This window comes from Emydura macquarii, unplaced genomic scaffold, assembly GCF_026122565.2.
Source record: "Emydura macquarii macquarii isolate MOO-44397 ecotype Brisbane River unplaced genomic scaffold, CSIRO-AGI_Emac_v2 contig_446, whole genome shotgun sequence".
Classification (NCBI taxonomy): Eukaryota; Metazoa; Chordata; order Testudines; family Chelidae; genus Emydura; species Emydura macquarii.
Genome location: NW_027130583.1, coordinates 74,445 through 101,170, shown reverse-complemented (window position 1 = coordinate 101,170; position 26,726 = coordinate 74,445). Strand labels below are relative to the sequence as shown.

The 26,726-nt window shown below is 60.9% G+C and overlaps 1 protein-coding gene across 1 annotated transcript in view; it reads right to left on the bottom strand.

The window, feature by feature from the left end:
* Positions 1-26,477, bottom strand: part of OBSL1 (obscurin like cytoskeletal adaptor 1) — a 40,067-nt gene extending 13,590 nt beyond the window's left edge. Inside the window, exons 1-13 of the mRNA XM_067537654.1 lie at positions 26,461-26,477; positions 25,648-25,715; positions 22,837-23,977; positions 19,207-19,476; positions 18,584-18,844; positions 17,304-17,609; positions 16,634-16,909; positions 15,251-15,526; positions 13,215-13,487; positions 8,141-8,413; positions 7,228-7,500; positions 2,762-3,037; positions 605-877 (exon numbers count right to left, since the gene is read on the bottom strand). Coding sequence (XP_067393755.1) covers positions 605-877; positions 2,762-3,037; positions 7,228-7,500; positions 8,141-8,413; positions 13,215-13,487; positions 15,251-15,526; positions 16,634-16,909; positions 17,304-17,609; positions 18,584-18,844; positions 19,207-19,476; positions 22,837-23,905 — 3,826 coding nt within the window. The 5' untranslated portion in view covers positions 23,906-23,977; positions 25,648-25,715; positions 26,461-26,477. The remainder of the gene's footprint in view (positions 1-604; positions 878-2,761; positions 3,038-7,227; positions 7,501-8,140; positions 8,414-13,214; positions 13,488-15,250; positions 15,527-16,633; positions 16,910-17,303; positions 17,610-18,583; positions 18,845-19,206; positions 19,477-22,836; positions 23,978-25,647; positions 25,716-26,460) is intronic.
* Positions 26,478-26,726: the final 249 nt, after the last annotated feature.

The window sequence follows — 26,726 nt, the reverse complement described above, 5'->3', positions numbered from 1 at the left end:
CGCACGTGGTCAGACACGCTCCCAGCAGCAGGACAAGGGGCACCGGCTCAGCACAGGTCAGGCCGTCGGGAGAAGGTCCAGTCCTGCTAGGGCCACCCGGAGGCACAATCCCAGCGGGGCCCAGGGGAGCCGGGTGTCTCCGGGCAGCACGGGCGGAGCCGCCAGGAGCAGTGGGCTGCGGTGCAGGCTGGGCATGGGCGAGGGCACCTGCGGCCCCAGCCAAGGTCTCATGGCTCGCAGGCACGTGGCTATGCCTCGTTCTAGCTGGGTCTCCAGACAGAACCATGTGGCCAGCTCACCCGGCAGGGCAGTCTGGGAGAACCGGCCCCTGAGCTGGGAGGGGACAGCCAGGGAACGTCGCCAGCAGGACAGGAACCACCAGCAGGTCACGGAGCATCAGTGACCTGCCAGCAGGGGTAACGGGGGAGCCCTGCTGACCTGCCTGTCGGGGGACCAGGGGGTGTCACCAACCTGCCCGCTGGGGTAACGGGGGAGCCCTGCTGACCTGCCTGTCGGGGGACCAGGGGGTGTCACCGACCTGCCCGCTGGGGTAACGGGGGAGCCCTGCTGACTCACCCACTGGGGACCAGCGGCTGTCACTGACCTGTCACCGTGACGTTGTAGAAGACGGAGTCGCCGCCCGCGTCGCACACAAACTCCCCCGGGTCCTGCGGCCGGGCCGAGGGGATGATGAGCCTGCGATGGGGCCCCTCACGCTCCAGGATCAGGCCCTCGCCCTCCTCCACCTCCACCCCGTCCTTGTACCACTGCACCGGGGCGTCGGCACGGGACAGCTCGCACGCCAGCACCACGCGCTCCGAGGCCAGGTACGTGTGCGCAGCGTCCTCGTTAGAGCTGACGATCCTCACGGGTGGCTCTGGGCAGGGAGACACCATATAGAATCTGAGAATCCTAGATTAGGGGAGGAAGGGACCCCAGGAGGTGTCTAGTCCCACCCCCTGCTCACAGCAGGACTAACCCCAACTAAACCGTCCCAGCCAGGGCTGTGTCAAGCCAGGCCTTCAAAACCTCTAAGGATGGAGATTCCACCACCTCCCCAGGTAACCCATTCCAGTGCTTCACCATCCTGCTGGTGAAAAGGTTTTTTCCTACTATCCAACCTAGACCTCCCCCACTGCAACTTGAGACCGTTGCTCCTTGTTCTGTCACCTGCCACCACTGAGAACAGCCTAGCCCCATCCTCCCTGGAACCCCCTTTCAGGTAGTTAAAGGCTGCTATCAAATCCCCCCTCATTCTTCTCTCCTGCAGACTAAACAAGCCTAGTTCCCTCAGCCTCTCCTCATAAGTCTTGTGCTCCAGCCCCCTCAGCAATTTTGTTGCCCTCCGCTGGATTCTCTCCAATTTGTCCACATCCTTTTTGTAGTGGGGGGCCCAAAACTGGACACAATACTCTAAATGCGGCCTCACCAATGCCGAATAGAGGGGAATAATCACTTCCCGTGACCTGCTGGCAATGCCGCTCCTAACGCAGCCCAATATGCTATTATCCTTCTTGATAACCAGCACACTGCTGACTCCTATCCAGCTTTTTATCCACTGTAACCCCCAGGTCCTTTTCTGCAGAGCTGCTGCCTAGCCCGTCGGTCCCCAGTCTGTAGCTGTGCATGGGATTTTTCCTTCCTAAGTGCAGGACTCTGCACTGGTCCTTGTTGATTCTCATCTCACCTGCAGGCCTCGCTGGATAACGCACCTCCAGGCCGCCCAGCCCATTCTCCAGCTCAGGGAGGTGGATGTCCAGGAAGAGGGCAAGGAACCAGACTGGGGTGGCTGCTGGGTGAGATGCAGAGCCTGCACTGCCCGTCCCGAATCGCTCGGGGCCCTGGCTCATTCTGGTTTAGATGGAGCTGCAGAGTTGCTTGCATTCGCCATGGGGGGTGGGAGCTCTTGTTTCTCCCCCTTGGCCCCGCACCCTGCAGTCCCTCCCGTGGTCTCAGGCTGACTCTCAAGCAGGGAGAGCTGGGTCTCAGGGACAAGGCCGAGCTGTGTCCCCAGGGGCTGGCTGGGCCCCTGGGAGCGATGCATGGCTTCTCCAAGAGCAGCAGGCTGGGCCCACATGGGCCTCACAGGGGGCCAGGAGTCAGCAGCCAGGCCCTGCTGGGTCTGAAAGTGCCGTCAAGCCTGGACGCTTCATTGTCAAGCCCCCGGTGCCAGGCCTGCCACCTCCCTGGGGATTGCGGCCAGCGAGGCGGGGAGCTGGCGCCGTGCTGGCAAAGGCAGCTCTGGAGACAGGATCAGCTCCACAGTGAGCAGCTGGCCACCAGGCCAGGCAGTGCCTCAGGGCAGAGACTCCAGCCTCTTATCTGTGTGCAGAGCTCGCATTCGCTGCACTCAACCCCCCCACCCGGCACTGCCGTGGGAGTTCACACTGCTCCCGGGGAGCGCACCGTCACCCAGCCCAGCCCCCCACTCACCCGGCACTGCCTTGGGAGTTCACGCTGCTCCCGGGGAGCGCACCGTCACCCAGCCCAGCCCCCCACTCACCCGGCACTGCCGTGGGAGTTCACTCTGCTCCCGGGGAGCGCACCGTCACCCGACCAGCCTGTGGGAGTTCACACTGCTCTCGGGGAGCGCACCGTCACCCGGCCCAGCCCCCCACTCACCCGGCACTGCCTTGGGAGTTCACGCTGCTCCCGGGGAGCGCGCCGTCACCCAACCAGCCCCCCGCTCACCCAGAACTGCCGGTGGGAGTTCACGCTGCTCTCAGGGAGCACATCGTCACCCAACCAGCCCCCCGCTCACCGGTCACGGTCACCGTGAAGCTCACAGCATCCTCGCCTGCGTCACACGTGTACGTCCCAGAGTCCGAGGGGCCAGCGAAGCGGATAAACAGCCTCCGGGCGCAGCCCTCTGACTGCACGGCGATGCCATCGTCCGTGGGCACAGCCTCCCTGTCCTTCAGCCAGTGGACGGGGGCGTCGGGCGTGGAGACCTCGCACTCCAGGAGCAGGGGCAGCCCTGCCAGGAGCTCCCGGAGACGCTGGGCCTCGGGCAGCGGGGCGATGCGTACCTGTGGGGCTGGGAGGGCAGGTTCTTTGTCACTGAGTGCAGCAGTGCCCACAGGGCCAGGGCTGTTTCGAAGCCCAGAGGAGGCTGCGGTGCCAGCCCCACGGAGCGCACAGCCTTGGGACGAAGCTGGGGGAAGGAGGCAGTAGGAGCACAGCGCCGTATGTTGGCACCAGACGGGCGTTGCACCGTTATGAGTCTGTGCCCAGACGGGCGTGTTTCCCTGGCTAAGAATTGCTGGCTGCCATGGCCCTTGCAGGACGGATGGATGGACACTAGTCTCAGAGCTATGTAACCTAGACTAGTGCGTCACAGAGCTGCTGGAGGCGAGACGGGTCCCCGGGGCGGGCTGTTTCTCTGAGCTAACTCACTCAGCCGGAGAACAATTGACACCTTTCCACCCAGTCCAGCCAAGAGTTCACAGGCCAGCCAAGGTTTGTTCTTGAGCTTTACAAATCACAAGAGAATCCAAGAAAAAGACCTGGAACAGGGGGAGCATCAGGAGAAAGAAGGGCACAAAACTGCATCGGTTACACAGGCAATGCTCGGCCAGCAAGAGAGTCTCATGAAAACGGTGGCTCCCAGCGGTCTGGACTTGCCCAGCGCTGGACAGACTGGCCATTGGGGGGAAACACCTTCTTAGACAGGAAAGGGGCTTGTTAATGAGCGTAGGCTCTAGACTGTGTTCATGGAACCACGTGTTTCCAAGCCGTATCCTTGCCTCTCCCCTAAGCTTTGTTAAATAAAGCTCTGGTTTTACTACAGCCACGACTAAGTGCTGGGTGCTGAGGACAGGGTTGAACTGAGGGGAGCCAGTGAAGGGGGCCCTGCTTCCGAGGAGGCAGCGAATCTGTGCGTGTTGCGGGCAGGCCTGCCAAGGGAGGGAAGGGAGGCAGTCGCCCAGGGGCCCAGTGATTTAAAAGGGCCTGGATGGATGGGAGGATAGATACGTATCCTCCTCTCCTCTGCAGCCCCCTTCCCCCAAGGCCCCCGCTGCTCGCGCTCTCCACCCCCCACCTCCCTGAGCCGGGCTTATTTATTATGCCCCATGCAGGTTCCCGGGGGGCTGGAGGTGATATCTGCTACTCAGATTCCTGGGTTGATCAGTATCTCCCTGGGGACCCAGGAAGCTGCGTAGCAGATACCACCTCCTCAGCCGCCTGGGAACTTGCATGGTACATGATAAATAAGTACAAACTTCCAGTGGAAGCCCACTCGGACCTGAGCCATCCCTTTCTAGGGGGGCCAGTGACTGCTCTGCTATGGGGCCTAGAATTGCTGTCAGGGGGCCTGGCTGCGGGTGGCCAGAAGTGGAGGACTGGGCCCTGGAGTGTAGCAAGGGGTGCACACACAGGTGGGGGGGGGGCTGTGCACTGGGCCGGTGCAGAGCTCTGGGGCTCAGTATCTCCATAGATTCAGAGACAGGTTCTCGCTGCTCTGCCCAAGGCCTGGCTCCGTGAGCCTGAGGGCTGCGGGTGCGAATTGCCGGCCTGCAGAGGGACAGAGCGGGGCTCGCGGAGGCCGGAGTATCATTTTAAAAGTCTAGATCTGTTGAACATTAATATCCAGTTGGACTGTCGGCACTATCACTGCTGTGCGTGTCACTGAAATGTGTTGTGAGGCTGGGGACGCCCCCGGCCAGCCCTTCAGGAAGGACAAAGGAGCACCCCTCTCTGGCCAGCCGGGCTCTGATGGCCCATCAAAAAAGAATCCACAATCCTGGAGGCTCCTCAGAAAAGACACCCATGCAGTGGAAAGTGCTTGACCCGCACGTCCTAGACAGGACCTTTCTAGCAGCTGGAAGAAGGTATAAAAAGAGAGCCAGGAACATCATCCCGTGGTCTCTCTGCCCCCATCTCCACACTTGGAAGAACAGATGGAGGACAAAGACTTTGAACTGGAGAAGTTTGGTCCCAGGCTGGGAGGGAGGCCAGTCTGTGTATTGAGGAAGTGTAACTGGCTTGTACTATCTGTTAGCGAGAGACACTGCTTGATTCAAATCTTGCTTAGTCTTTTAAGTTAGAATTAGACTGGGAATTTATTTTTGTTTCTTAGGTAACCAGCTTTGATCTTTATGCCTGCTACTTATAATCACTGAAAATCTGTGGGGCCCAAAGCCGGGTGCGTAACTGCAAACATCTAGCTCGTCGCATAGGAGGAAGTCAAGGAGCTGGCAGAGGCCGGGTCTAGCCATCCTATTTATCAACTCTAAGCACAGGTCCGTAACCATAACATGTTGGTTTCCTCTTTACCTTAACGGCAGTGGAAAAACACTGACGAGGTGACAAAAGGTTCAGGGAACAAGGTCTATAAAAGGGCAAAACACCCAAACTAAGCCGAGCCATCACGAACAAAAACAAATCATCCGTGGAAAGGATTCTCGCCACCCAGGATGCTGGGGGGGCTCCCAAAAAGGCAGGTAATACCTAAAGGGGGTGTCCACTATCTGTTGTGGGTCCCGTACCTGAAGGGGATGTCCACTATCCGTTGTGGGTTCTGCCGCACTTGCTTTCTAGTAATTAAAGTTCTGTAAAGAAACGTGTGGCTGCTTGTACTCTTTGGCTCCCTGGTGCTTTTTTGTCTTTAACTCACCCAGGACCTTACAAAATCTCTTTCTGCAGTTAGTAAATTTGTTTTCTATTTTACCTAAAATAGCGTGTTTTAGTTGACGTGCTTGGGAACTCAGCTCAGTTTACAAAGGCCAGTGTGTGTCCCTGCCACACAAGGGAGCGGCGAACTACTTAATGAACTTGCCCTGCCCAGGGGAGCCTTGACCGCTGCAAGATGGTCCAGTTCTGGGTGCAGGGCTGGAGAGCTGGTGGAATTGATGGTTCATGAGTGGCTGGGAGATCATTCATGTAACAGCTGGGTGTGTCCCTGCCCGCGTGGCTGTGTGAGTGCAGTGCCTGGCAGAAGCTTATAGCTTGACATTCGCATCACAGTGAGGGACAGCCCAGGCTGGTGGGTTTGGAGGCTCAGTGCTCCCACAGTCCAGGTTGCACCCCAGGGGCCCCGTCACACTCACTTTGGGTAATCCCAGGTGTCACACCCCCTCCAACTTCCTGTGGGAGTTCCACAGGGCTCTGCCCTCGCTGCCCGTCTATTCTGCCTCCATGCCTTATCGCTGGGTAATCTCATCTGCAAACACAAATTCAACCACCCCCTCTGTGCTGTCAACTCACAGCCTCCCGCCCACTCCAGAGCCGAGCCCTTTCATCCAAACTGCAACCTGGGCCTGAGGTCAGCCACTCCTCAGCGATGTCTCGCCGTCAGCTGGAACCCAACATGGCTACAACGGAGTTCATCTCCCCCAGACCCCGGCTGCCCGATTTCTCAATCACTGGGGAAAGCCTCTCTGTTCTCCTGTCATTCAGGCCCATAGCCTGGGCCCCATCTTCGACTTAGCCTGGACGTGAGGCCATGCAAAGACCCACGTCTAAATCTTGCTGATGCTTCCTGGCTAACGCCTTTCCTACCCTAAAACTCTTGGCCAGGCTCTCATCATCTCCTGTCTCAGTTACTGCAACATCCTTCTCTCGGGCCTTGACAAAAGCAGTCCTGCCCTGCTCACACGCCTGCAAAGATCATCTCCCTTTGTCCATCTCACCCCTCTCTTGGATGCTCTCCACTGGCTCCTCCTGCTCCAGCACAGCAAAATAAGCTGCTTGTCTTCACTTTCCAGGCCCTTCTTGGCCAGTCCTCGCCTACCTCGCATCTCTCATTTGCGGCCTCCGACTGGCACACGATCCCAGCCTCCACTGCCCACCAGTTACATTTGCAGACAAGCCCCTTCGCGCTTTCTCCCACGCTGACTCTCATGCCTGGGAGATGCTCCCGTAAAATCCACAAAGCAACCTCAGGATCCACCTGCCTCAAACCTCTCCTTTGCCAGGCGGCCTACAGCAACATGACAACGGTCAGGCTGCGGGTGAGCTGCAGCCACTGCCCATCCTGCTGCCCTGCGTCCGTGCGCTCCCCATCTGTCCATAGCCATCTCCTGGCTCCTACTTTGGAGGAAGTGTCTGTCCTGTGTTTGCACCACACCCAGCACAGCGGGGGCCGGGCCGTGGCTGGGGCTAGGCACTTCGGGAACACACCTCATCAAAACAGTCACACTAGAGATGCTGGGGCAGGAGCAGCAATGAAATCAGGGCACAGCTCAGCGCGGCAGCAAGGGGCATGGAGGAGCCAAAGTCACCCACCTGTCACCGTGATGTTGTAGAAGACAGAGTTGCCGCCCACGTCGCACACAAACTCCCCCGTGTCCTGCGGCCGGGCCGAGGGGATGACGAGCCTGCGATGGGGTCCCTCACGCTCCAGGATCAGGCTCTCGCCCTCCTCCACCTCCACCCCGTCCTTGTACCACTGCACCGGGGCATCGGCACGGGACAGCTCGCACGCCAGCACCACGCGCCCCGAGGCCAGGTACGAGTGCGCAGCGTCCTCGTTAGAACTGACGATCCTCACGGGCGGCTCTGGGCAGGGAGACACGACAGGCTCAGCAGTGATGCCCGCAGGCTGGGCCCGGCTGGGTCGTCACAGCCAGGCACACATCCACCTCCCCAGCACGGGGAGGAGAGATGGGAGCCCAGCACGTCAGAAGACCAGAGAGCATGTCCCTCCCCAGGGCTCTGTGACACCGGAGCCTCTCCCCGCAATGCAGCAACGCCACACCTGGGACCAGCACACACCCCTGCGCTCTGACCGGGCACTCCTGCCGTCTGACCTCACTCAGCCCACGTGCGAGAGCCGGGCTAGAGCAGCTGGTGGCTGGGAGATGCAGGGGATCACCCATGTGCTGCAGAGCGGGGGGGCGGGGGCTCTGTACAGGCAGCACTTTCCCCAGCAGTCAGTGCTGACCCCAGTGCCCCAGTGTGGGGCACAGCTAGAGGGTCTGTGCTGCAGGGGCTGGGGCAGGGCCCAGTGTGCTGCACCAACCGCCAGCTGTCTTACAAGGCCCAAGGCTCTGGCCACTAAGTACCAGCAGAGAGGCAACATGCGCAGAGTGCCGCTGACCTGCCTGTCGGGGGACCAGGGGGTGTCACCAACCTGCCTGCTGGGGTAACGGGGGAGCCCTGCTGACCTGCCTGTCAGGGGACCAGGGGTGTCACCGACCTGTCACCGTGATGTTGTAGAAGACGGAGTCGCCTCCCGCGTAGCACACAAACTCCCCCGTGTCCTGCGGCCGGGCCAAGGGGATGACGAGCCTGCGATGGGGCCCCTCACGCTCCAGGATCAGGCTCTCGCCCTCCTCCACTTCCACCCCGTCCTTGTACCACTGCACCGGGGCGTGGGCTCGGGACAGCTCACACGCCAGCACCACGCGCTCCGAGGCCAGGTACGTGTGTGCGGCGTCCTCGTTAGAGCTGACGATCCTCACGGGCGGCTCTGGGCAGGGAGACACGACAGGCTCAGCAGAGATGTAAGTAACTATTTGGTAGAGTCTTTCCAGCAGCCAGCCACAGGACCCTAGATCTGGGACTGGCAGTGACGGCGAATCCTTTATGCACTTCCTAGGTTCTAAGGTGCTTATCTGCCCTGAGCTGCTGTGTAACGCAGGCCCAAGACCCCCCCGGAATTCATTTCTGAGTCAGCCAGAGCAGATCTTTTAGGAAAACATCCAGTCTGGTGTAAAACTTGCCCGTGATGGAGATTCCACCACGACTGGTGGTAAACGGTTAATTACCCGCACGGTTAAAAATGTGCTCCTTTTTTCTAATCTCAGTTTGTCTAGCGTCCCCTTCCAGCCATTGGACATGCTGTACCTTTGTCTGCGAGACTGAAGAGCCCATGGTAGCTTCTGTTCCCCATGTAGGTACTTACAGACTGGGCGTATCATCCTTTACCCTTCTCCTTGTTAAGCTAAGTAGACAGAGCTCCTTTAGTCTGTCACTCCAATGCAGGTTTTCCAGGCCTTTAATCATTCTCCAGGCTTTTCTCTGAATCCTCTTCAATTTAGCTGCATCCTTCTTGAACGGTGAACACCAGACCTGGGCACAGGATTCCAGGTGCGGTTGCACCAGTGCCAAATGTAGAGACAAAATAACCCCTCTGCTCCTACTCAAGATTCCCATTTATACACCTAAAGATCATTGTGGCGGATAGATCCATTAATGGCTACTAGCCAGGATGGGCAGGGATGCAAAACCGTGCTCTGAAGTGTCCCTAGCCTCTGTTTGCCAGACGTCGGGAATGTGAGACAAGGGATGGATCACGTGATGGTTCCCTGTTCTGTTCGTTCCCGCTGAAGTACCTGGCATTGGCCACTGTTGGAAGAAGACAGGACACTGGGCTGGATGGACCATTGGTCTGACCCAGGCTGGCCGTCGTATGTTCTTCTCACATTAGTCCTTTTGGCCACAGTGTTGCATTGTGAGCTCATGTTCAGGTGATTATCCAACAAGACCCCCCAGTTCTTCTCAGAGTCACTGCTTCCCAGGGTGGAGTGCCCCACATTGTACGTATGGCCTCAATTCTTTCTTCCTAGATGTACACATTTAATATAGTCTTTACCTGAGCCCAGTGTGCAAAACAATCCAGATTGCTCTGTATCAATCATCTGTCCTCTGCATTATTTACCTCCCCCCCCAGTTTTTGTGTCATCTGTAAACTTTATGATAATTTTGTTTTCTTCTGATAAAAATGTTAACCAGTCCCCGCAGGGCCCCACAAGAGACACACATGTTCAGTGATGATTCCTTCTTTACGGTTACATTCTGAGACTTATCAGTTAGCCAGTCTTTAATCCATTTAATACAGGCCATGTTGAATTTATATTGTTCTAGTTTCTCACTCAGAATGTTGCGCGGTACCAAATTAAGTGCCTTACAGAAGTCTGAGTGTATTTTGTATTACATCAACATATTACCTGTATCAACCAAACTTCAACATAACTAATGATTGGAACAATTTACCAAGAGCGCTGGTGGATTCTCCATCGCTGCGAATTTTTAACCCAAGATTGGATGTTTTCTAAAATACCTGCTCTACTTCAAATAGGAATTACTTCAGGGCAGTTTTACGGCCTGTGTTATTATGTAGGAGATCAGACCACATGATCACAATGGTCCCTTCTGGCCTTAGCATCTAGGACTCTCATAACAAGAAATGAAGGTGTTTGACAAGATCTGTTTTGCATAAACCCATGTTGATTGGCATTAATAATGTGACCAGCCTTTGATTGTTTATTGTGCCCCATATCAGCCATTCCATTATGTTGCCCAGGATCAAAGTCAGGCTGACAGGCCTATAATCACCTGGGCCATCCCAAAGACCCTTTTCAAATAGTGGCACAACATTTAGCTTTCTGCCAGTCCTCTGGAACGTCCCAATAGTCCAGCAGTTATTGAAAATCAACATGAATGGTCCAGAGAGCTCCTCCACCAGCTACTTTAAAACTCTTGAATGCAAGTCATCTGGACCTGCTCATTTTAAAATGTCTAGCGTTAGTAGCTGCTGTTTCGCACCCTGCTGAGATACTGGTGGAATGGAAAGTGTGTCATCATCAACATATGACATGACTACGTCATCTGTTATTTTCCCAAATACAGAACAGGAATATTTATTGAACACTTCTGCCTCATCTGCATATTATTGACTAGTCTATCATTTCTGTCTAACAATGGACCAGTAACATTGTTAGGCTTCCTTTTGTTCCTAAGATACTTAAAAAACTCCTCCTTATTGTCCTAACTCTGCTGGCCAGAGAGTTCTCCTTTTGTCCTGCTGCTTCCCTTATCAATGTTCTACAAATCCGAGCTTTTATATATACATACATCATTTTTATAGCTACTTTCACTTCCCCTCTAAGCCAGGTTGGTTTTTTTAACCACTGAAGCCGTCTTTCTGGATTGTGGCTTTTTGGGCATCTAGTAAAATCATAGAAACATAGGGCTGGAAGGGACCTTGAGAGATCACATTCTTAAATTATTCCCAATGATTATTTACACTTTTCTGTTTAAATTCTCCCAGGTGACCTGGCTCATAATTGTTCTTAGCTTTCTGTAACTGAACCTTTTAAAGCATCGCATAGATGTATTACTAGTTTGGACTTGATTCTGTTTGCACATAACAAGTGTAATCAAGTCATAACCACTTCTACCTAAAGTATCCCCAGTTTTTAGTCTGTGATTGGTTTCTCTGTCACAACAAGGTCTAAGATGGAATTCCCCCATATTGGATGCACCACTTTTTGCGTTAGGAAATTGTCATCTGGAATGTTTAGTGATTCAGAGGCTGTTTTAGTACTGGCATGAGATCTGCAGCCCGTGTCACTCAGTCTGACATCCCCCAGGATCACCGAGTTTTGTCTCCTACACTTTACAACTCTCTGAGTAAGGAGCTGGTCAACCGGTCCCTATGGAATTTGGTTGGGACACCAACTAGTGCTTCACCGCGTGCTTTGTCTGCGAGAACAGACACTGCAGAGGAGCAGTAGGGAGCAAAGATGGTATCACTGGCCCTGACATTTGGCCAGGTCTTGTCTCTGCCTGTACACACTGAGTCGGGGATCTGTAGCAGTGAGACGGACACTTCCTTCTACAGCACAGTGGGGCAGGGGTCCTCACGGACCGACTCTGGGGATGTATGTGTTGGCGTTGCCCCCCAGACTGCAGCGCCGTAACCAGAGCGGGACAGGCCCGGTGACAATCCACCCCTCCCCGTTAAGGCCCTGCTCCCTGGCCGGGTCACAGGCTGGAGGCCGGCCAGAGCCAGGCAGAGCGGGGCAGCTGCTGCTCTGCTGGTGCCATGCAGTGGGCGGCCGTGGCGCTCCCCTGTCTGCTGCTGGTGCTCAGGACTGCAGCTGCTCCTCAGCTCCCAGCCCCCCTTGGCAGCTCACGCAGCTGGTAAGAGCTGCCCAGGCGGGGGCCGGGACCCAGCTCCGGGGCCAGCAGAGCCTTCAGGGAGCAGCGAGCACGGCCCTCCCGGCACACAGCTCCTAGCACACAGCCCCTACGGACCCCTCACCCTGAGCTACCCCCTGCCTGCACCCTGAGCTGCACCCCCCAGGGCACACAGCCCTCGCTGCCCCTCGCCCTGCACCCTGAGCGGTTTTCAAACGTTTTGAGCAGCGGGGCAGCTGCTGCTCTGCTGGTGACATGGAATGGGCAGCCATGGCGCTCCCCTTTGGGTTATAATTTTTGGTTGTGCACCCTTCCCCCCAACCCGGACAGGCTGGGTGGCCCACTAAAGTGAGCTGGGGGGTGGAGGTGGCCTGAGCCCTGCCGGGCCTGGCCCCCCAAATACAGACGTCAAGCTACACCCATGATGATCCTGGGCAGGTGGGTCCCTGCCCCAGAGCTGGCAATCTCGGTTAGCTGAAGTGCCGGCAGAGCTGGGAACAGGGTGACTGTCACTGCCAGCCCGGGGCAGGTCAGGACTGGAGGGTGCTATTTCGATTGGTCTCTGCTGGCAAGCCGGGGGAGGAGCTGGAGCAGATACGGGGGATCTCAGGAGGGAGCTGAAGACGAGAGGGCTGGAGAATGGTGCAGAAGGCGCGACATCGCAGCATGCCCCCAGCACCACCCGGGCACTGCTCTGTCCGGACTCAGGGAGCAGCTCACCCAGCGCGCCAGCTGGCTGCTGCTCCGAGGTCCCCCATCCACCCTGGGGCCAGCCCACATGCTGCTTCTCTTACAAACAGCAGCAGCAGCCTATCCCGCCCCTGTATGCCGCAGGATCACAGCCCCGTCCCCTCGCCACGGAGCTGCTACCTGGTGGCTGCGGAGGCGGGATTGCCAAGTCCCAGGGTGCAACTAGCAGCAATGGAACAAAACAGAGCAAAAGGCAATAGACCGTTCTCCCCTCTTCCCCCAGTGATCTCGCTCAGCCCCTGAGGTCTCCCAGGGCAGCGGGGTGAGCAGAGCTGGGAGGACCAGACCCCAAATCCCAGCCTCACCCCCTCATTCAGGGCCCCTCCAGCTAATCTCAGCGCTTGGGTAGTGAAGCTACCACAGAAGACAGCCGATGGGGGGCGTGCTGGGTCGCCAGGGGCAGCTCGGTGCTGGGACAGATGTGGGGTGAAGGGGGATGAGCGGGAACAACAAAGCAGGCAGAGGCGAACGAGCCAGAGAACAGCCTGACGCTGTACAGAATGAGACCGAGGGACGGAGGACAAGGTGCTACAGAAACCCCAGCAAGAGGGACAAAGAGGAAAAGACCCGCAGCGCCTGTACCGTGAACCACCCACCTGTCACCGTGATGTTGTAGAAGACGGAGTCGCCGCCCGCGTCGCACACAAACTCCCCCGTGTCCTGCGGCCGGGCCGAGGGGATGACGAGCCTGCGATGGGGTCCCTCACGCTCCAGGATCAGGCTCTCGCCCTCCTCCACCTCCACCCCGTCCTTGTACCACTGCACCGGGGCGTCGGCACGGGACAGCTCACACGCCAGCACCACGCGCCCCGAGGCCAGGTATGTGTGTGCAGCGTCCTCGTTAGAGCTGACGATCCTCACGGGCGGCTCTGGGCAGGGAGACACGACAGGCTCAGCAGTGATGTCTGCAGGCTGGGCCAGGCCGGGTCACTCACAGCTAGTTGTGTCGCCCACGCCGCAACTCGGGGAGGTTGTTTCTCATTATTACAAGGGGCCGCCAGGGCCCATCAGCTGAAGGGAACCGGAAAGCGCTTGGGGAGCCCTGCCCTCTCTGGCCAGGGTGGGCGGCTTCAGCAGCTGGTTTGGAGCACCCAGGCAGGCATGTCACACCGACGCGGGATTGCCCCACATGGGAGCAGCGTGTGGTCGCTGCCGCACGCTAAGAACTAGCTGGTGCCATGGTGACTGCCAGGGGAATCTTTTAAGAGAGATGTACAATGTAGACTAGGTATTTCAGAGCCGTTGGAGCTGCAGCACGTCACCTGAGGCGGGCTGGGTCACAGCTAACTCAGTCATGAGTGAGAACACACGACATCTTTCACCCAGCCGCCCTGCGTTAGTCTGGGCCAGACACAGCCGGGGCATTGACAAAGACAAAAGACTGAACGAGGGACCCACCAGCTGAGCTGGAGCTAATGAAACACCCGGATTCTGGAAGGAGACAAAAAGTCTGCGACTGTGCAAGAGAAGAAGCCAGGGCATAAAATCTTCCCAGTCCAGAGGCGGTTCCCGCCCGCGGGAGTGTCTCAGGAAAGGTGGATCCCAGCTCTCTGGACCGGCCCACCGCTGGGCCTGCTGACCATTGGACAGGAAAGGAACAACTTGCTAATAAATACAGACCGGAGATGGCGTGTTACCGTTTTCTTTGACCTGTAACATGAGGTTTCCAAAGCCTTCGACATGCTTGGATTTGAATGTTTATCTCCAGCTCTGATAAATAATCTCTTTGGTTTTATGACAGACGGGACTAAGGGCACATCTACACTGCACAACCCTCCCAGCAGCCGTTTCAGAGCTGGGGCCAACTGCCCCAGGCCCATGGGACTCACGCTAGGCAGGTACAAAGAGCAGCGCACAAATTCCCACTTGGGCTGAAGCCAGACTCTAAACCCAGCGAGGCAGGCGGGTTTCGGAGCCCGGGCTCCAGCCTGCTACGTTTAGCCAGATAGCACGAGCCCAGAGCAGCTGACCTGGGTTTGGAGACCTGCTGCTGCGGGGTTTGGTTCTGGAGTTTTTGCAATGTAAACACAGACTGCCTACAAGCGCTGTGCCAAGGACGGTGCTGAGCTGAGCTGAAGCCAGCCACCTGGGGTGCACCGTGGGAGTCCAGAAGACAAGAGACGGGCACCCGTGGAACAAGGGGGGTGAAGTGTATACACTGCTGTCTGCAGCCCAGAGGGGAGCAGCTGGTAGCCTGGAGAGATGGTCCCTGTGGGCACAGACACGACTCCCTGATGCTGTCAGCAGGTGGCCGTGATTTACCCCCAAGTGTCACAGAGAGCAGGGGGCAGCCACCGTCACTTGGCTCTCTGTTTGCCAGCCAGCAGGGGGGCAGAGCCCCGGGCTCACACAGGCAGCGTCCCACCCGGGACGGAGGGATGTTTCTGGGCCCCGGGCAGAGCCCGGCAGTTGCAGCTCTAGAGGATTTGATTTCAGTGGCCAGAGGAGACCATGGAGGCCAGCGAAGGGGGGATGGGAGGAGTGGGGAAAGGGGTCTCAGGGCTACACGCCTGCCCTGGGCCTGCTGGGACGTGCTGGGGTTTCTCCAGCTCTAACGCTCCTGAGCCCACGTCTGTGAGGAGCCTGCATGGGGGCGGGGATGCACAGCTCCGGGGACCAGCCCCCCGCTCACCGGTCACGGTCACCGTGAAGCTCACAGCGTCCTCGCCTGCGTCACACGTGTACGTCCCGGAGTCCGAGGGGCCGGCGAAGCGGATGAACAGCCTCCGGGCGCAGCCCTCTGACTGCACGGCGATGCCATCGTCTGTGGGCACAGCCTCCCCGTCCTTCAGCCAGCGGACGGGGGCGTCGGGCGTGGAGACCTCGCACTCCAGGAGCAGGGGCAGCCCTGCCAGGAGCTCCCGGCGACGCTGGGCCTCGGGCACCGGGGCGATGCGCACCTGCGGGGCTGGGAGAGTCACCGTGAATGCAGGGCAGCCAGGACAATCCCTCCAGTCCCAGCAAGCCCCCGGGCAGGCCCCATGCAGATCGTGTCCCTGGGATCAGGCTCTGCAGGACAGCTCATGCCGCTGGGCACCCCCAGGCAGGCCAGCTCCCGCCTCCCGCAGGCCCCGCTACCAGGTGGCCAGGAGCTTCTCTGCCCAGGTCGCTCAGCGGTGCGGCCCATGGAGATCACAGGTCCCACCGCGCAATGCTCCACCCTACCCCAGAGCACAGCCTGCAGACACCAGGGCCCTCTCTCTGGCACCCGTCACCATGCTCTCTAAGCAGCCTAGCGGCTCAATCCCGTGGAGACTGCAGACTCTCCAGGCTGCCCCTTCACCCTGGAGCCAAGGGCAGACTGCGCCCAGCCCCTGCAGAGTGGGTGAGAACCCAGCGCAGCCTCTCCCTGGCCGAACCAGCCTTCCTCCTGTGGGCTCAGTGCAGGGATACGCCCTGGGCCTGCGCACGCAGCACACACTGCACAGGTCGGGTCTCTGTGAACCATGCAGGGCTCCCCCAGATCAGGACAGCACCCGGAGCCTCTGGCTCCTGAAGAGACTGGAGTGAAGGAGGGTTTAGCACCCTGGGAGTGCGGGGCCGTGCAGGAACAAGCTGCAGGATGCGAACAGCCTGAGAGGAAAGTCCCAGAGCGGCCGCCGGCGTTAAGGTGCTGGCTCTGGTGGTCAGAGAAAACGAAAGCCCTGCCCCTTGGGGTATTAACGATCCCAGGGGCTCCCTTTCCCGGTTCCCTGTGGGTCAGCACACTAGCACTGTGTCCCAGCCAAATGGTCCCAAAACAGCGGCCACCACCCGGGACAGAGGGGGCTGAATTACACTGCTGGGTGTAGTGATCCCTGCCTGTCCCTCCCCCAGCTCCCGTGGGCTGCGCGGGTTATCTGGTCTTTGCCAAGGACTCTGAGCTGCTGGGCGGGCAGGCGCTGGCTGTAATTCTTGCACTGACGCCGCCTCGTCTGTCCCCTCAGCTCGCTGATCTCAGGTTCTGATCGGGAGCCTCACCCACCACCCAACACCCACCCTGTCTGGAGGCTGATCTGCAGCAGAAGAGCCTTACCTTGCACCCGCAGCGTGGCAGAGTCCTGCACGCCACTGGCCAGAAACCTGACCTGAGCCCCGCTCTCCGCCAGCAGCACCCCTCGAATCCGCAGGGAATGCTCGGTCCCACTGTGCTGTATGCAGTAGCGCTGGCCTGCCTCTTCCCCCGCCAGCGTCGCCCCGTTCAGGAGCCATTGCCCTCCCACAGAGGCAGAGAGCTCCAGGGAGAAGTGGGCGTCCTCACCAGCCTGCACCTGCACATCCTTCAGGGCTCTCCGCACGCAGGCTACAGGGACTGGAGCACAGGGCAGAGTCTCAGCCAGAGACAGGCCACAGCACGTGCACAGGGGCAGGCAGAGCTCTGCCCCCCTCCTTGGATGTGGCTGCCCTCCAGCCACTGGCCATGGGGCTCATTCCCCCCAGCCCCGACCCCTCACGCCCCTGAGGTGACTGCTGTCGCCCTGGGTGCATGATCGGGGGGGGGGCCAAGCTCCCCGATGGCAAGTGCTCGTCAGCTGCTGGGCCTGGGTCACAGCCCCATTCCTTCGGAGCTGGGAATAAGAGCTGGTCTGTCCTGCAGGGATCAGTTTATCCGTGCCCTGCACAAGCCAATGCAGGCTCCTGGAGCCCAGCCCATCCTGCCAGGGCTCAGGCGGGAGAGCGCGGGCCCCAGGGGCTGCAGTACTTACCGAGGTGCACGGAGCCAGGGAACTCCACGGGCCGGCTCCTGCCGTACTTGTTGACGGCACAGATGCGGAAGCAGTAGTCTGCCTCGACGGGCACGCTGTCCCCGGGCACCTCCACCATGCTGGCCAAGTCCGTGGTGAGGCACTGCACCCACTCTGCCGTGCTGGCCTCCTGCCGCTCCAGGATGTAACTGCTGGGGGGGCTCCTGTGCGCTTCCGGCCCGGGACACCAGGTCAAGAGGGCGGCATTGCTGCAGCCAGCACTCATCTCAGCCGCCACCGGGGCGCTCGGGGGAACACGCTTTGCACCTGAAACAAACCCCACAGCCAGGTTGCTCCCTGCTCTGAGATGTCGGCCAGGCAGGTGAGTAACCAGCGGACGATTGGAGAAGGCGACACGGAGCCTTCCCCTCTAGGAACTGCCAGCCCCAGGCCTCGGTTCAGGGGCTGGCTGGCACAGGGGGGCAGGGAATGGGATACGAAGCTTTCCTCTCTGGGGGCACCGGATTCAGCCAGCTCCAAGTGGCAGATGCGATGCTCTGGACACACGGACTATTCAAATACCACTGGATCATAGCGTCCTAGCAGACGAGGGTTGGGAGGGACCCCAGGAGGTCAATAGTCCCACCCCTGCTCACAGCAGGACCAACCCCGACTAAACCGAGACAGACCGGCGCACCCCGTGACTCCGTGCTAAGGCTGATAAAGTGCTGGAGGAGTTTGCACGTGGTGCAGGTGGTTGGTGAAATCTAAGTTTAGAACACACCCGACAGGGGTTGTGCCCTGCTTTGTTGCACTCTGCCCGGGGGTTGGTACTCACGCTCGTGCACCACCACTGGGCGTGTCACATTCATTGAGTCTAAGGCCAGAAGGGACCGTTACATCACCTCCTCAGCCCTCCTGTTCATCACAGGCTCGTCATTGGTACCCAGCTACTCCCCTGTTAAACCCGAAGACGCCGGCTGGACTCAAGCATTTCAGACTGAGCTGTGGCCACAGGCAGAGACCAGGAGAGTGGCACAAGCCCTGCTGCGGCAGGGAGTTAATTAGGGAGCCGGGCAGGAGATCCACAACCCACGCTGCAGAGGAAGGCGAAAACCCCCAAGGTCCCTGCCACCCAGGGGCTGACTGGCTCCGTGGTGGGAAATGGGGTACAGGCCTTCCCCTCTAAGGGACGCTGGCTCCAGTCCAACCCCAGATCAGAGGGACTGGGACTTCCCCGACCCAGAGACCAATGGGCTGCCTGGCCCGGCGCAGCGCCACGCCCCACATGGGGCTCTTACATTTGACGCGGAGCTGGGCTGACGTCTGAGACTCCCCCACGGTGAAGGAGATGACCCCGGCGTCCTCCCGCGTCACGTGCACCAGGACCAGCAGGTGGGTTTTGCCAAAACTCTTCAGCACAGTGCAGGGCGTCTCCCGCAGCTCCAGCCCGTTCCGGCTCCAGCAGATTCCCTCCACAGCTTCCTGGGTCTCCACACAGAAGGCAGCGTTCTCCCCCTCCATGACGTCCAGCTTCCGCGGGAGCCGCTTCACGATGGTACCTGGGAGAGTCCAGGAAAGGAGTGGGCAGCTCCGGGCCCCCCAGGATGAGGTGCTGGGAGCGCATGGGGAGCAGCTCGGGTCCCAGGGGCCCGAGGGTGGCAGAAGCAGGTAGTTCAGCCTCAAGAAAAAGGGGGTGCCAGGGATGGGCTGGCGTGAGGAGAAGCGTGGGGGGCAGGAATGGACAGGCTGGGACAGTGGGAAGCAGGGGCAGGGCACAGCTGGCCAGTTGGGGGCAGGGGCAGGACCAGGCAGGCCAGCAGGTGACAGGGACAGGGTAGCAGGGTCCGGGCAGGCCAGTGGGATTCAGCAGCCAGCCGTGCAGGGAAGATGGGCTCCGTGCTCCCCGGGCCCAGCCTCTCACCTCTGACCGAGAGCTCAGCGACGCTGCGCCCTCTGTCCTTCATCTCACACAGGTAGATGCCGTCGTCGTCGGTGCGGGCGTCGCGGACGGTCAGGCGTCGCACCAGGCCCTGCTCCTCAATCACGTACTTCTGGCTGGGCTGCAGGGGCTTGTCCTCCAGGTACCAGGCCGTGGGGATGGTCTCCAGGGGCACCTTGCACTCCAGCACGGCGTCCTGGCGCTCCTGCACCTCCACGTCCTCGAGCTGCACCTGGAAGCGCACCCGGTGCTCTGGGGCCGAGTGAGAGGAGACGGGAGCTGCAGAGAGCCAGGGACGCGCCCAGCCTGGCTACGGCACCACCACAGCTCGCCCAGGCCCACGGCAGCCGCTTCAGAGGAGAGCACAACCCCCGTCATGCACCCGGCCCACTGGGCAGCTGGCAGGGGGCCACTTTGACAAAGCATGGAAAGAGCGACCACGACGCCCAGCTTCCGCAGCCAGGCGCGGGCCGGTCCACATAGCACCGTCATTGAGTGCAGACCCCTCATCGGGCTAGCAAGCAGGGCTCCCAGCCTCCTCCTCTCTGGGCCCCCACCCCCGGAATATGGGTGCAGGCAGAGTCTGCCCAGAGCCGTCCGGTCCAGGGAGGGGGCAGCCAAACGCTCCCTTCCCAGCGGGTTATTTTGAGAGGTGGCAGGCGACGCAGTGGGTGGCATCTGGTATGTGCAGCGCTCAGCCAGCTGCTCTCACCTGCCCCACCGCCGCCTGCCCTTGGTGGGAGACACGTCGCCCCCTCCTGGGGGCAGCTGTGCCCGACGCTGCTCCGACCTCCCTGAGCCCCTCTCAGCCTCAAAAGCGGCTGGGCGCCCACCACGCAGCCCCGTGCGCCCCACCGGCCAGGCCAGGGTGCTCCTGGGGCTGGATGAGCATTCAGCTTCCCCTGTGACAAGTGACCGCTGCTGTGCCTAGGAAACGAAGCCCCCTGAGCAGAGCAGCAGGGAGGCTCCTGCTCTGAGGGTGTCAAAGCAGGCTGGCTGGCCGTCTGCCTCGGCTGGCTTAGACACCACGAATCCGGCATCGTGGCAGGGGGTTGGACTGGGTGACCCTTGCGGTCCCGATGGGTCTGTGAACTACCAACCATCGCAGACAAAGCTCAAGCGAGGCGCACACCAGCCTGGCCTGCCAGTGGGGGGGATGGTGACTGCCCTGTCCCCATGTCTGTGCTGCACCTAGCGCAATGGGGCCCTGAGCCCAGACGGGGCCCCGGCTGCTCCACCACGCATGTGTGACGGGAGCGTTAGGGGAGAATAAGGCCGAGTCTACACTAGGACATGAGGTCAGTAGAACTACATCGCTCAGGGGTGTGAAAAATCCACGCCGCTGAGAGATGCAATTACACCAACATAACCCTGGTGTAGACAGCGCTACGTCGCCGTCGACCTAGCGACCGCCTCTCGGAGCAGTTACTCTGACGGGAGAACCTCTCGCGCTGGCGTAGGAGGCTCTTCACTGGAGCGCTGGAGCGGGGCAGCAGCAGCGTTGGACGTGGCGTGTCGACAAGCCCGTAGACAAAACGGCTGGGGGAGGGAGGTGGCATCTGTGTGTGCGGCTCCCTGCTGCAGGGTGGGCTGGGAGCAGATGCAGCCTGGGCCAGGAGGGAGCCGGGGCTGGCCGGAGCTGCCCGCGGGGCTCAGTGGGAGGCCTGACTGGTAACTGAGGGTCCAGCAGTTCAACCAAAGACAGCTGGATTCAGGAGTCGCAGTGACGGGGAAGTGACGACTGGGGGTTCTGCGGGGGGAGCCAATGCCCCCCGAAGGCAGCCCTGGTCCGTGAGCTCCCCTCATCTGCAGGGCTGGCGAGCACCCACACCTCCCAGGACAGCAGGGCCAGTGGCTCAGTGCCGCCCCCACCGCCAGGGCTGCGTGGGACAGGGAACATGGTGTTTAATCCCGACCTCCCCTCCCGCATCCTGCCAGAAGACAATCCTGGACCGGGGCAGGAGCCCTCAGCCCCACAGACAGCCCCCGCCGATCACACGCTGTCCAGCCACCACAGCACTGGGCCCCCCCAGCGTTGTCTCCATGGCCTTGACCAGCACAACCCCCCCCACACACACACACACACCCCGGACTTCACCGAGGGCCGACTTTCAGGGGAGCTCAGCGCGTTCCCCGTGGATGCACCCACCTCACAGTCTCCTCATCTCTGCCTCAGGCGTCCTCCCTCGGGCCTACTGAGGCGTACATGTGGCCCCCTCCTGGCTGCCCCGTGGGGAGGGCTCAGCACATGTTGGGCAGGGAGGGAGGGAAACGTTTCCAGCGCAGACGCTTGGCTCCCAGCCCCACAAGTCAAACCCACTCAGCACTTCCCCGGGAGCTTGTCACCAACAGCTCACAGTCCCCCAACACATCGACCCCCCTTCAGCGATGCCACCCAATCTGCTGCCTGGCTCAGTCCCGCAAGAAACACGTGGCCAGGACCCTCCCCTCCTGTCCCCCCGTGCCTCATGCCAGGGACGCGTCTCGCTGGAGCCTACAACGATCTGCTGGCACAGCACGGCTACCAAGCCAGGGTGAAGGTGGGACACCCAGGGAGACAGGCCCTGATCCTCGGATCTGCCAGCACGGCCGGTCTGGCCGGAAGTGTTCTGGGTCTTCGTGGTGTCCCAACCAACATCCTGGGGCTGCCTCCCCTTCCCCTGCCAGGCCCACTTTCGCTGGAGCCAGAGACCCCCACCACCGACCGTGCAATGTGCTAATCAGCAACGCCACGTGATAAAGGGGGAATTAGCTGTAATACTTTTATGAAGCCTATGTGTGCCTCAGTTTCCCCTATGTGCTGCAGCCTTACCCCGGGGGCAGAAAGCTCTGTCTGCTCTCCGCAGAGGCTCAGAGACACAGGTGTGAATGGCTCCCAGTTGTCTGGGGCCATATCAACTGAGCTCTTGAGAAGAAAATGGCAAATCCAGTTGCCCAGACATGGACACCTAGCAACCAAGAGCCCAGAGAGCTCTGGACGCCCCGCCTCTCTGCAGCGGGGCTGAGCTGCCTCGCCCCAGCTCGGGAACAAAGGACTGGGAGGGGGAGTTCAGTGTGCGGGCAGCTGACCTGGGCCAAAGGAAGGTCAGAACAGAAGAGGGCTGGAGGGTGTGTTACTCCCTAAGTCTCTCTCGGGTCTGTCCCACAGGACGCGCTGACCGGAGCTCGTGGGGGGGCAGCAGGCCCATGGGTCCAGCTTGGCTTCCCTGGGAGGAAGAATGAGATCCCAGGGGGAAGGGGGGTCTGGCCCACTGAAGGGGCCTCCCAGAGACTGTCCCCAAGCCAGGGCTGTGGCCCCAATTCTGGAGATCTGCAACAACTCCCCCCCCCCACCTGCTCCAGACCACCACGGCCACCCTACAGTCCCCAGAGCCCTGGCTTCTTTGCAAACTTGTCCCAGGAATTTTTATAAAGATTGGCAAACAAGGATCCAGTTTTCACTTCCTCCTGACCCAGCCCCCAGGATAACCCAGCCCACGGGGAGCCCGTGCATGGCTGCACCTTGACACACCGGGGTTAAGGCAGCTGAACAGCAGTCTCGTGCCCAGCAGCGGCCTGCTCTGACCCGCCCCTCGCCCGCTGTGGGCCAGGCCCCGCGCCGGGGGCTCCTACCTTTCACGTGGAGCTGCACGGCACTGAGCGTCTGGCCAGCCGCGTTGGAGGCGGTGCAGATGTACAGCCCTTGGTCCCGGGCCCTGCAGTACAGCACTTTCAGGGTGAAGTAGCCCTCCCTATCCTCATAGACCAGATGCCGCCTGTCTGGAGCAACGACCTTCCCAGCCTTCTTCCACACGATCTCCGGCTTCGGCTTGCCGGTCACGTAGCAGCGGAACTTGGCATGCTTCCCCTCGCGCACAGCGAAGGCCTTGGCTCTGGGTGCGCTGGGAACCAGCTCGCCGTTGTGCCAGGCTGGCCAGGGCTCCGAGCTCTGCCCGGGGGGCTGCCGGCAGCAGTGCCGCCTGTCCCCGTGCGGCTCCTTCCTCTTACTGACGTGGCTCAGGGGCAGGCAGGTCCCGGGGGAGCCCAGGATGGGGCCAGCCGGTGGCCCATGCGTCACGGGGTCCACCAGGAGCACAGCTGCTGCCAGGGCCTCCCCCGAGCGGTTTCGTGCCCTGCACACATAGACCCCCCCGTCTGGGGGCCGGGCGCTAAAGATCTTCAGGAAATGCCAGTCTTCTGGCTCCTGCCCCACACAGAAATGGCCGCTCTCAAAGAGGTCCGACAGCTTGTGCCCGTCCTTCTCCCACGCCAGCACCGGGCAAGGCTGCCCCGAGACCCTGCAGGTGAACACCACATCCTCCCCCCTGCAAACCTGCAAGGACAGAGGCTTGATCAGAAAGCTGGGGAGCACGGCCCCAGGGGCTCCCTCCTGCTGGGGCTGTTCCACCTCCACCTGGAGGCTGGCTGCCGCGTAGGTCTCCCCGACGGTGTTCTTGGCCTTGCAGACATACTGCCCGCTGTCGGCGGGGGTCACCCGGGAAATCGACAGGCTGTGCACGTCCCCCTCGGCCTGGACGTGACAGCGGCCCAGGATCTCGATCGGGGATTTGTCCTTTTCCCAGATGACGGTGGGGCACGGGTCACCCGTGATCCGGCATTTCAGGACAGCGTCGGCGCCACTCTGCACTGTGAAGGTGCGGGGGTAGGCCAGGAACCTGGGGGCCCCCCCAAACACGTCCATCGCTGGACTCAGTGGGGGCACCGGGGGCCCCTCTCCAGAGGTTCGGCAAGGACAGGAGCTGGGAGCCCAGACCTGGAGAGGCAGACAGACAGACAGACACACACTGGGGTTAGGAGTCCCACGCAGCTGCAGGAGAAGGCTGCGCAAGCGGAGGAATTCCACGCCGTGGCAGGAGCACCTCTCCGCTCTCCCCAGCCTCCCTCAAGGCCAGGAGCCTCAGCCAGGCCGTGTGCGCCCGAGCTGCACGCATGGGCCACAGCAGAGCCAGCCCGAATGACGCACGGGCTCTGTGAGCTGCCTCTCCCCAGGCAGAGGCTCCTGGACAGGGCAGCCCAGGGCAGGCCTGGCCAGGCACAGCAGCTGCCCAGATCTTTGTGCAAGATCCTCTGGCCAAGACACAGTGTCGCCTGCAGACAGGGGGGCCTGGACATGTTCAGTGCCCCGGTGCTCAGGTTTCCCTGCAGGCCGCCAGCCTGGCCTATTGTTAGAAGGTTATTTCCGTCTCCCTGCGCCCTGACCCTGGATCCTGGAGCCCCCGCTGGTGCGAAAACAACCGGTTCGCAGTGCCTAGGCTCCGTTCACCCAGTGCCAGCCTCAGGCACACAGGCTGCGGGGAATGACCCAGCCAACCAGCCCTGCCAGGGTATGGCCAGGCCTGGCTCAGGCTGTGGCAGGGACGCCAGCAAGGGTACACAGAGTCTCTCCCCCACTCCCGCAGCCCCCCTAGGTTAACCGGGCCCTGCAGATTCTACCCCTGATGCCCAGAGCCTCCTCCTGTCTCTCTGGGCCCTCACAGGGTTCTGCTGCCCCATGGACGCTGTGTGTCACGGGCCCTCCTCTCTGTCGCTTGCCGAGCGCCAGCGTCGCAGACAATGGGCATTCTGGCCAATCTACCAATGCCAGGCTGGCTGGCTGGCTGGCTGTGTGTGTGTGTGTGTGTGTGTGTGTGTGTGTGTGTGGGGGGGGGGGGGGGGGGGGGGGATTGGACCCCTCCCCTCTGTGGGATACCAGCTCTGATCTGGCCCCAGGGCAGGGGACTGGCTGGCTCAGGGGGGTTGAGCGCACAAGTCCCAGTCCAGCCCCGTTAGCAGTGACCAGTGGTTCTCCTCTGGTTCTGGCTGGTGGTCTCCTTCCACGTGTGACTCCTGTGTCCTCTCAGAGCAGGCGTACACGGGCAGCCTGCCCTGACTCCAGCCTTCTCTGGGCACGGAGAATTCAGGCCCCTGAGCCCCCCTCACCAGCCCAGTGCTGAAATGAAACAAAGACTAGTGCAGCTGCCTCTCCCCACAGACCATAGCAGGGCTGGCTGGCTGCCCGGCCGGCCCCACCCCACAGGTGACAAAGGGACAGAGATGGGCCTGTGGGGCAGAGGCAGGAGGGGCAGAGACATCCCATCCGCGGCAGGGCAGAAGGGGCGACAGAACAAAGACCCCCTTTCCTGGGCCTGTGGGGCCGAGGGGAGCAGAGAGGCTCCCTCCTTAGGTGGGGCTGAGGGGGGCAGTGATGCAGCCAGAGAGGGACCCAGTGGCTCCTTTGCTCCTGGCCGGGACATTCCTGCAGGATCATGTGGCGGTGGAGCTGCATTCCTAGAGCATCTGGGCTGGCTCACCCGGGGCTGATAAGGGGCTGTCGCTGTGGGCAGCAGAATCCAGCCTGGCGGGATGTGGCCACGGGCAGCCTGAGCGCCTGCCAGACGGGCCCGCTCCACTTAGCAGCACCCCGGCAGGTGCCGGGAGACTCACCCTGGCGCAGGACTGGCGAAGCAGGGCCCCAGAGACGGAGCAGCACCGCCCTTCCACCGCTGAGGGACCTGCAGGGGCGGGAAGGAGCAAAGCGTGAGTGGGCAGTGGAACGAAACCCTCCGGCAGGGAGAGAAGCAGGGAGGGCTCCAGTGGGGGGCCAGGGCAGACACAGCCCCTCCAGTCCTGGGGGGGGGCAGGGAGGGCTCCCGCTGGAAGGAGGGAATGCAGAGAGGTCCCCCTCCCATGCAAGGCAGAGCGCCAGTGCTGGGGGACGGGCCGCAGCCCCCACCGCTGCCAGGCAGTAAATTGGTACCTGCAGCGCCAGGATCACTCCGGGTCAGCCCAGGCCCCTCTCCTGCTCTCGGGCGCCATAGGGCAGCCATGGGCCCTGCACGGGGCCCCTCCTGCTGAGCTAAGACCCATGGGCCCACATGCCCTGCTCTACAGCACACCCCACATCCATCCCCGGTACCTGGGGGGGGGCATCCCCCCTGCGCCAGGCCTCCCAGGCCCTGGCAGCTGGCAGAGCAGCAGAGATACTCAAGGTGGGCGGGAGGGACACAGCTGGGGGGGAGGTATGGGACAGTCAGTGCTCCAGGGCGAGAGAGGCCGGGTCTCTCCCTCCGAGCAGAGCCGGCACGTGTGTCCCCCCCCCCGAGAGCCACGTCCGTCCGCCTCTGCGTCTCCATCTGCCACACACGCTCCATCCTGCTCCCCACTGCCCTCCACCAGCTTGCCGTCTGTCCGTGCTGCGCCCCACCCCTGCACGCCAGCCCCGCCGGGCCCTGGCACCTGCCCCCCGCACACACGCACCTCGCCCTCCGCCGGCTCTGTCCCCAGGCTCCGGCAGCAGCTCCTGCTCCCTGCGCAGCTCCCAGGGCGTCAACATGCAGGGACCGAATGTTACAAATGCCTGCAGCTGCTATCCCCAAAAATACCCTCTGATGACACGCGGGGCTGATAAGAGCGAGCCTGCTCCACGGCTGGGCTGGGCAGGGCCGGTTATCTATAGCGTCACGGCCTCGCACGGCCATTCCCTGCCCTGCCGGGCACCTCGCCGCAGCAGCTCTGCACCCCCC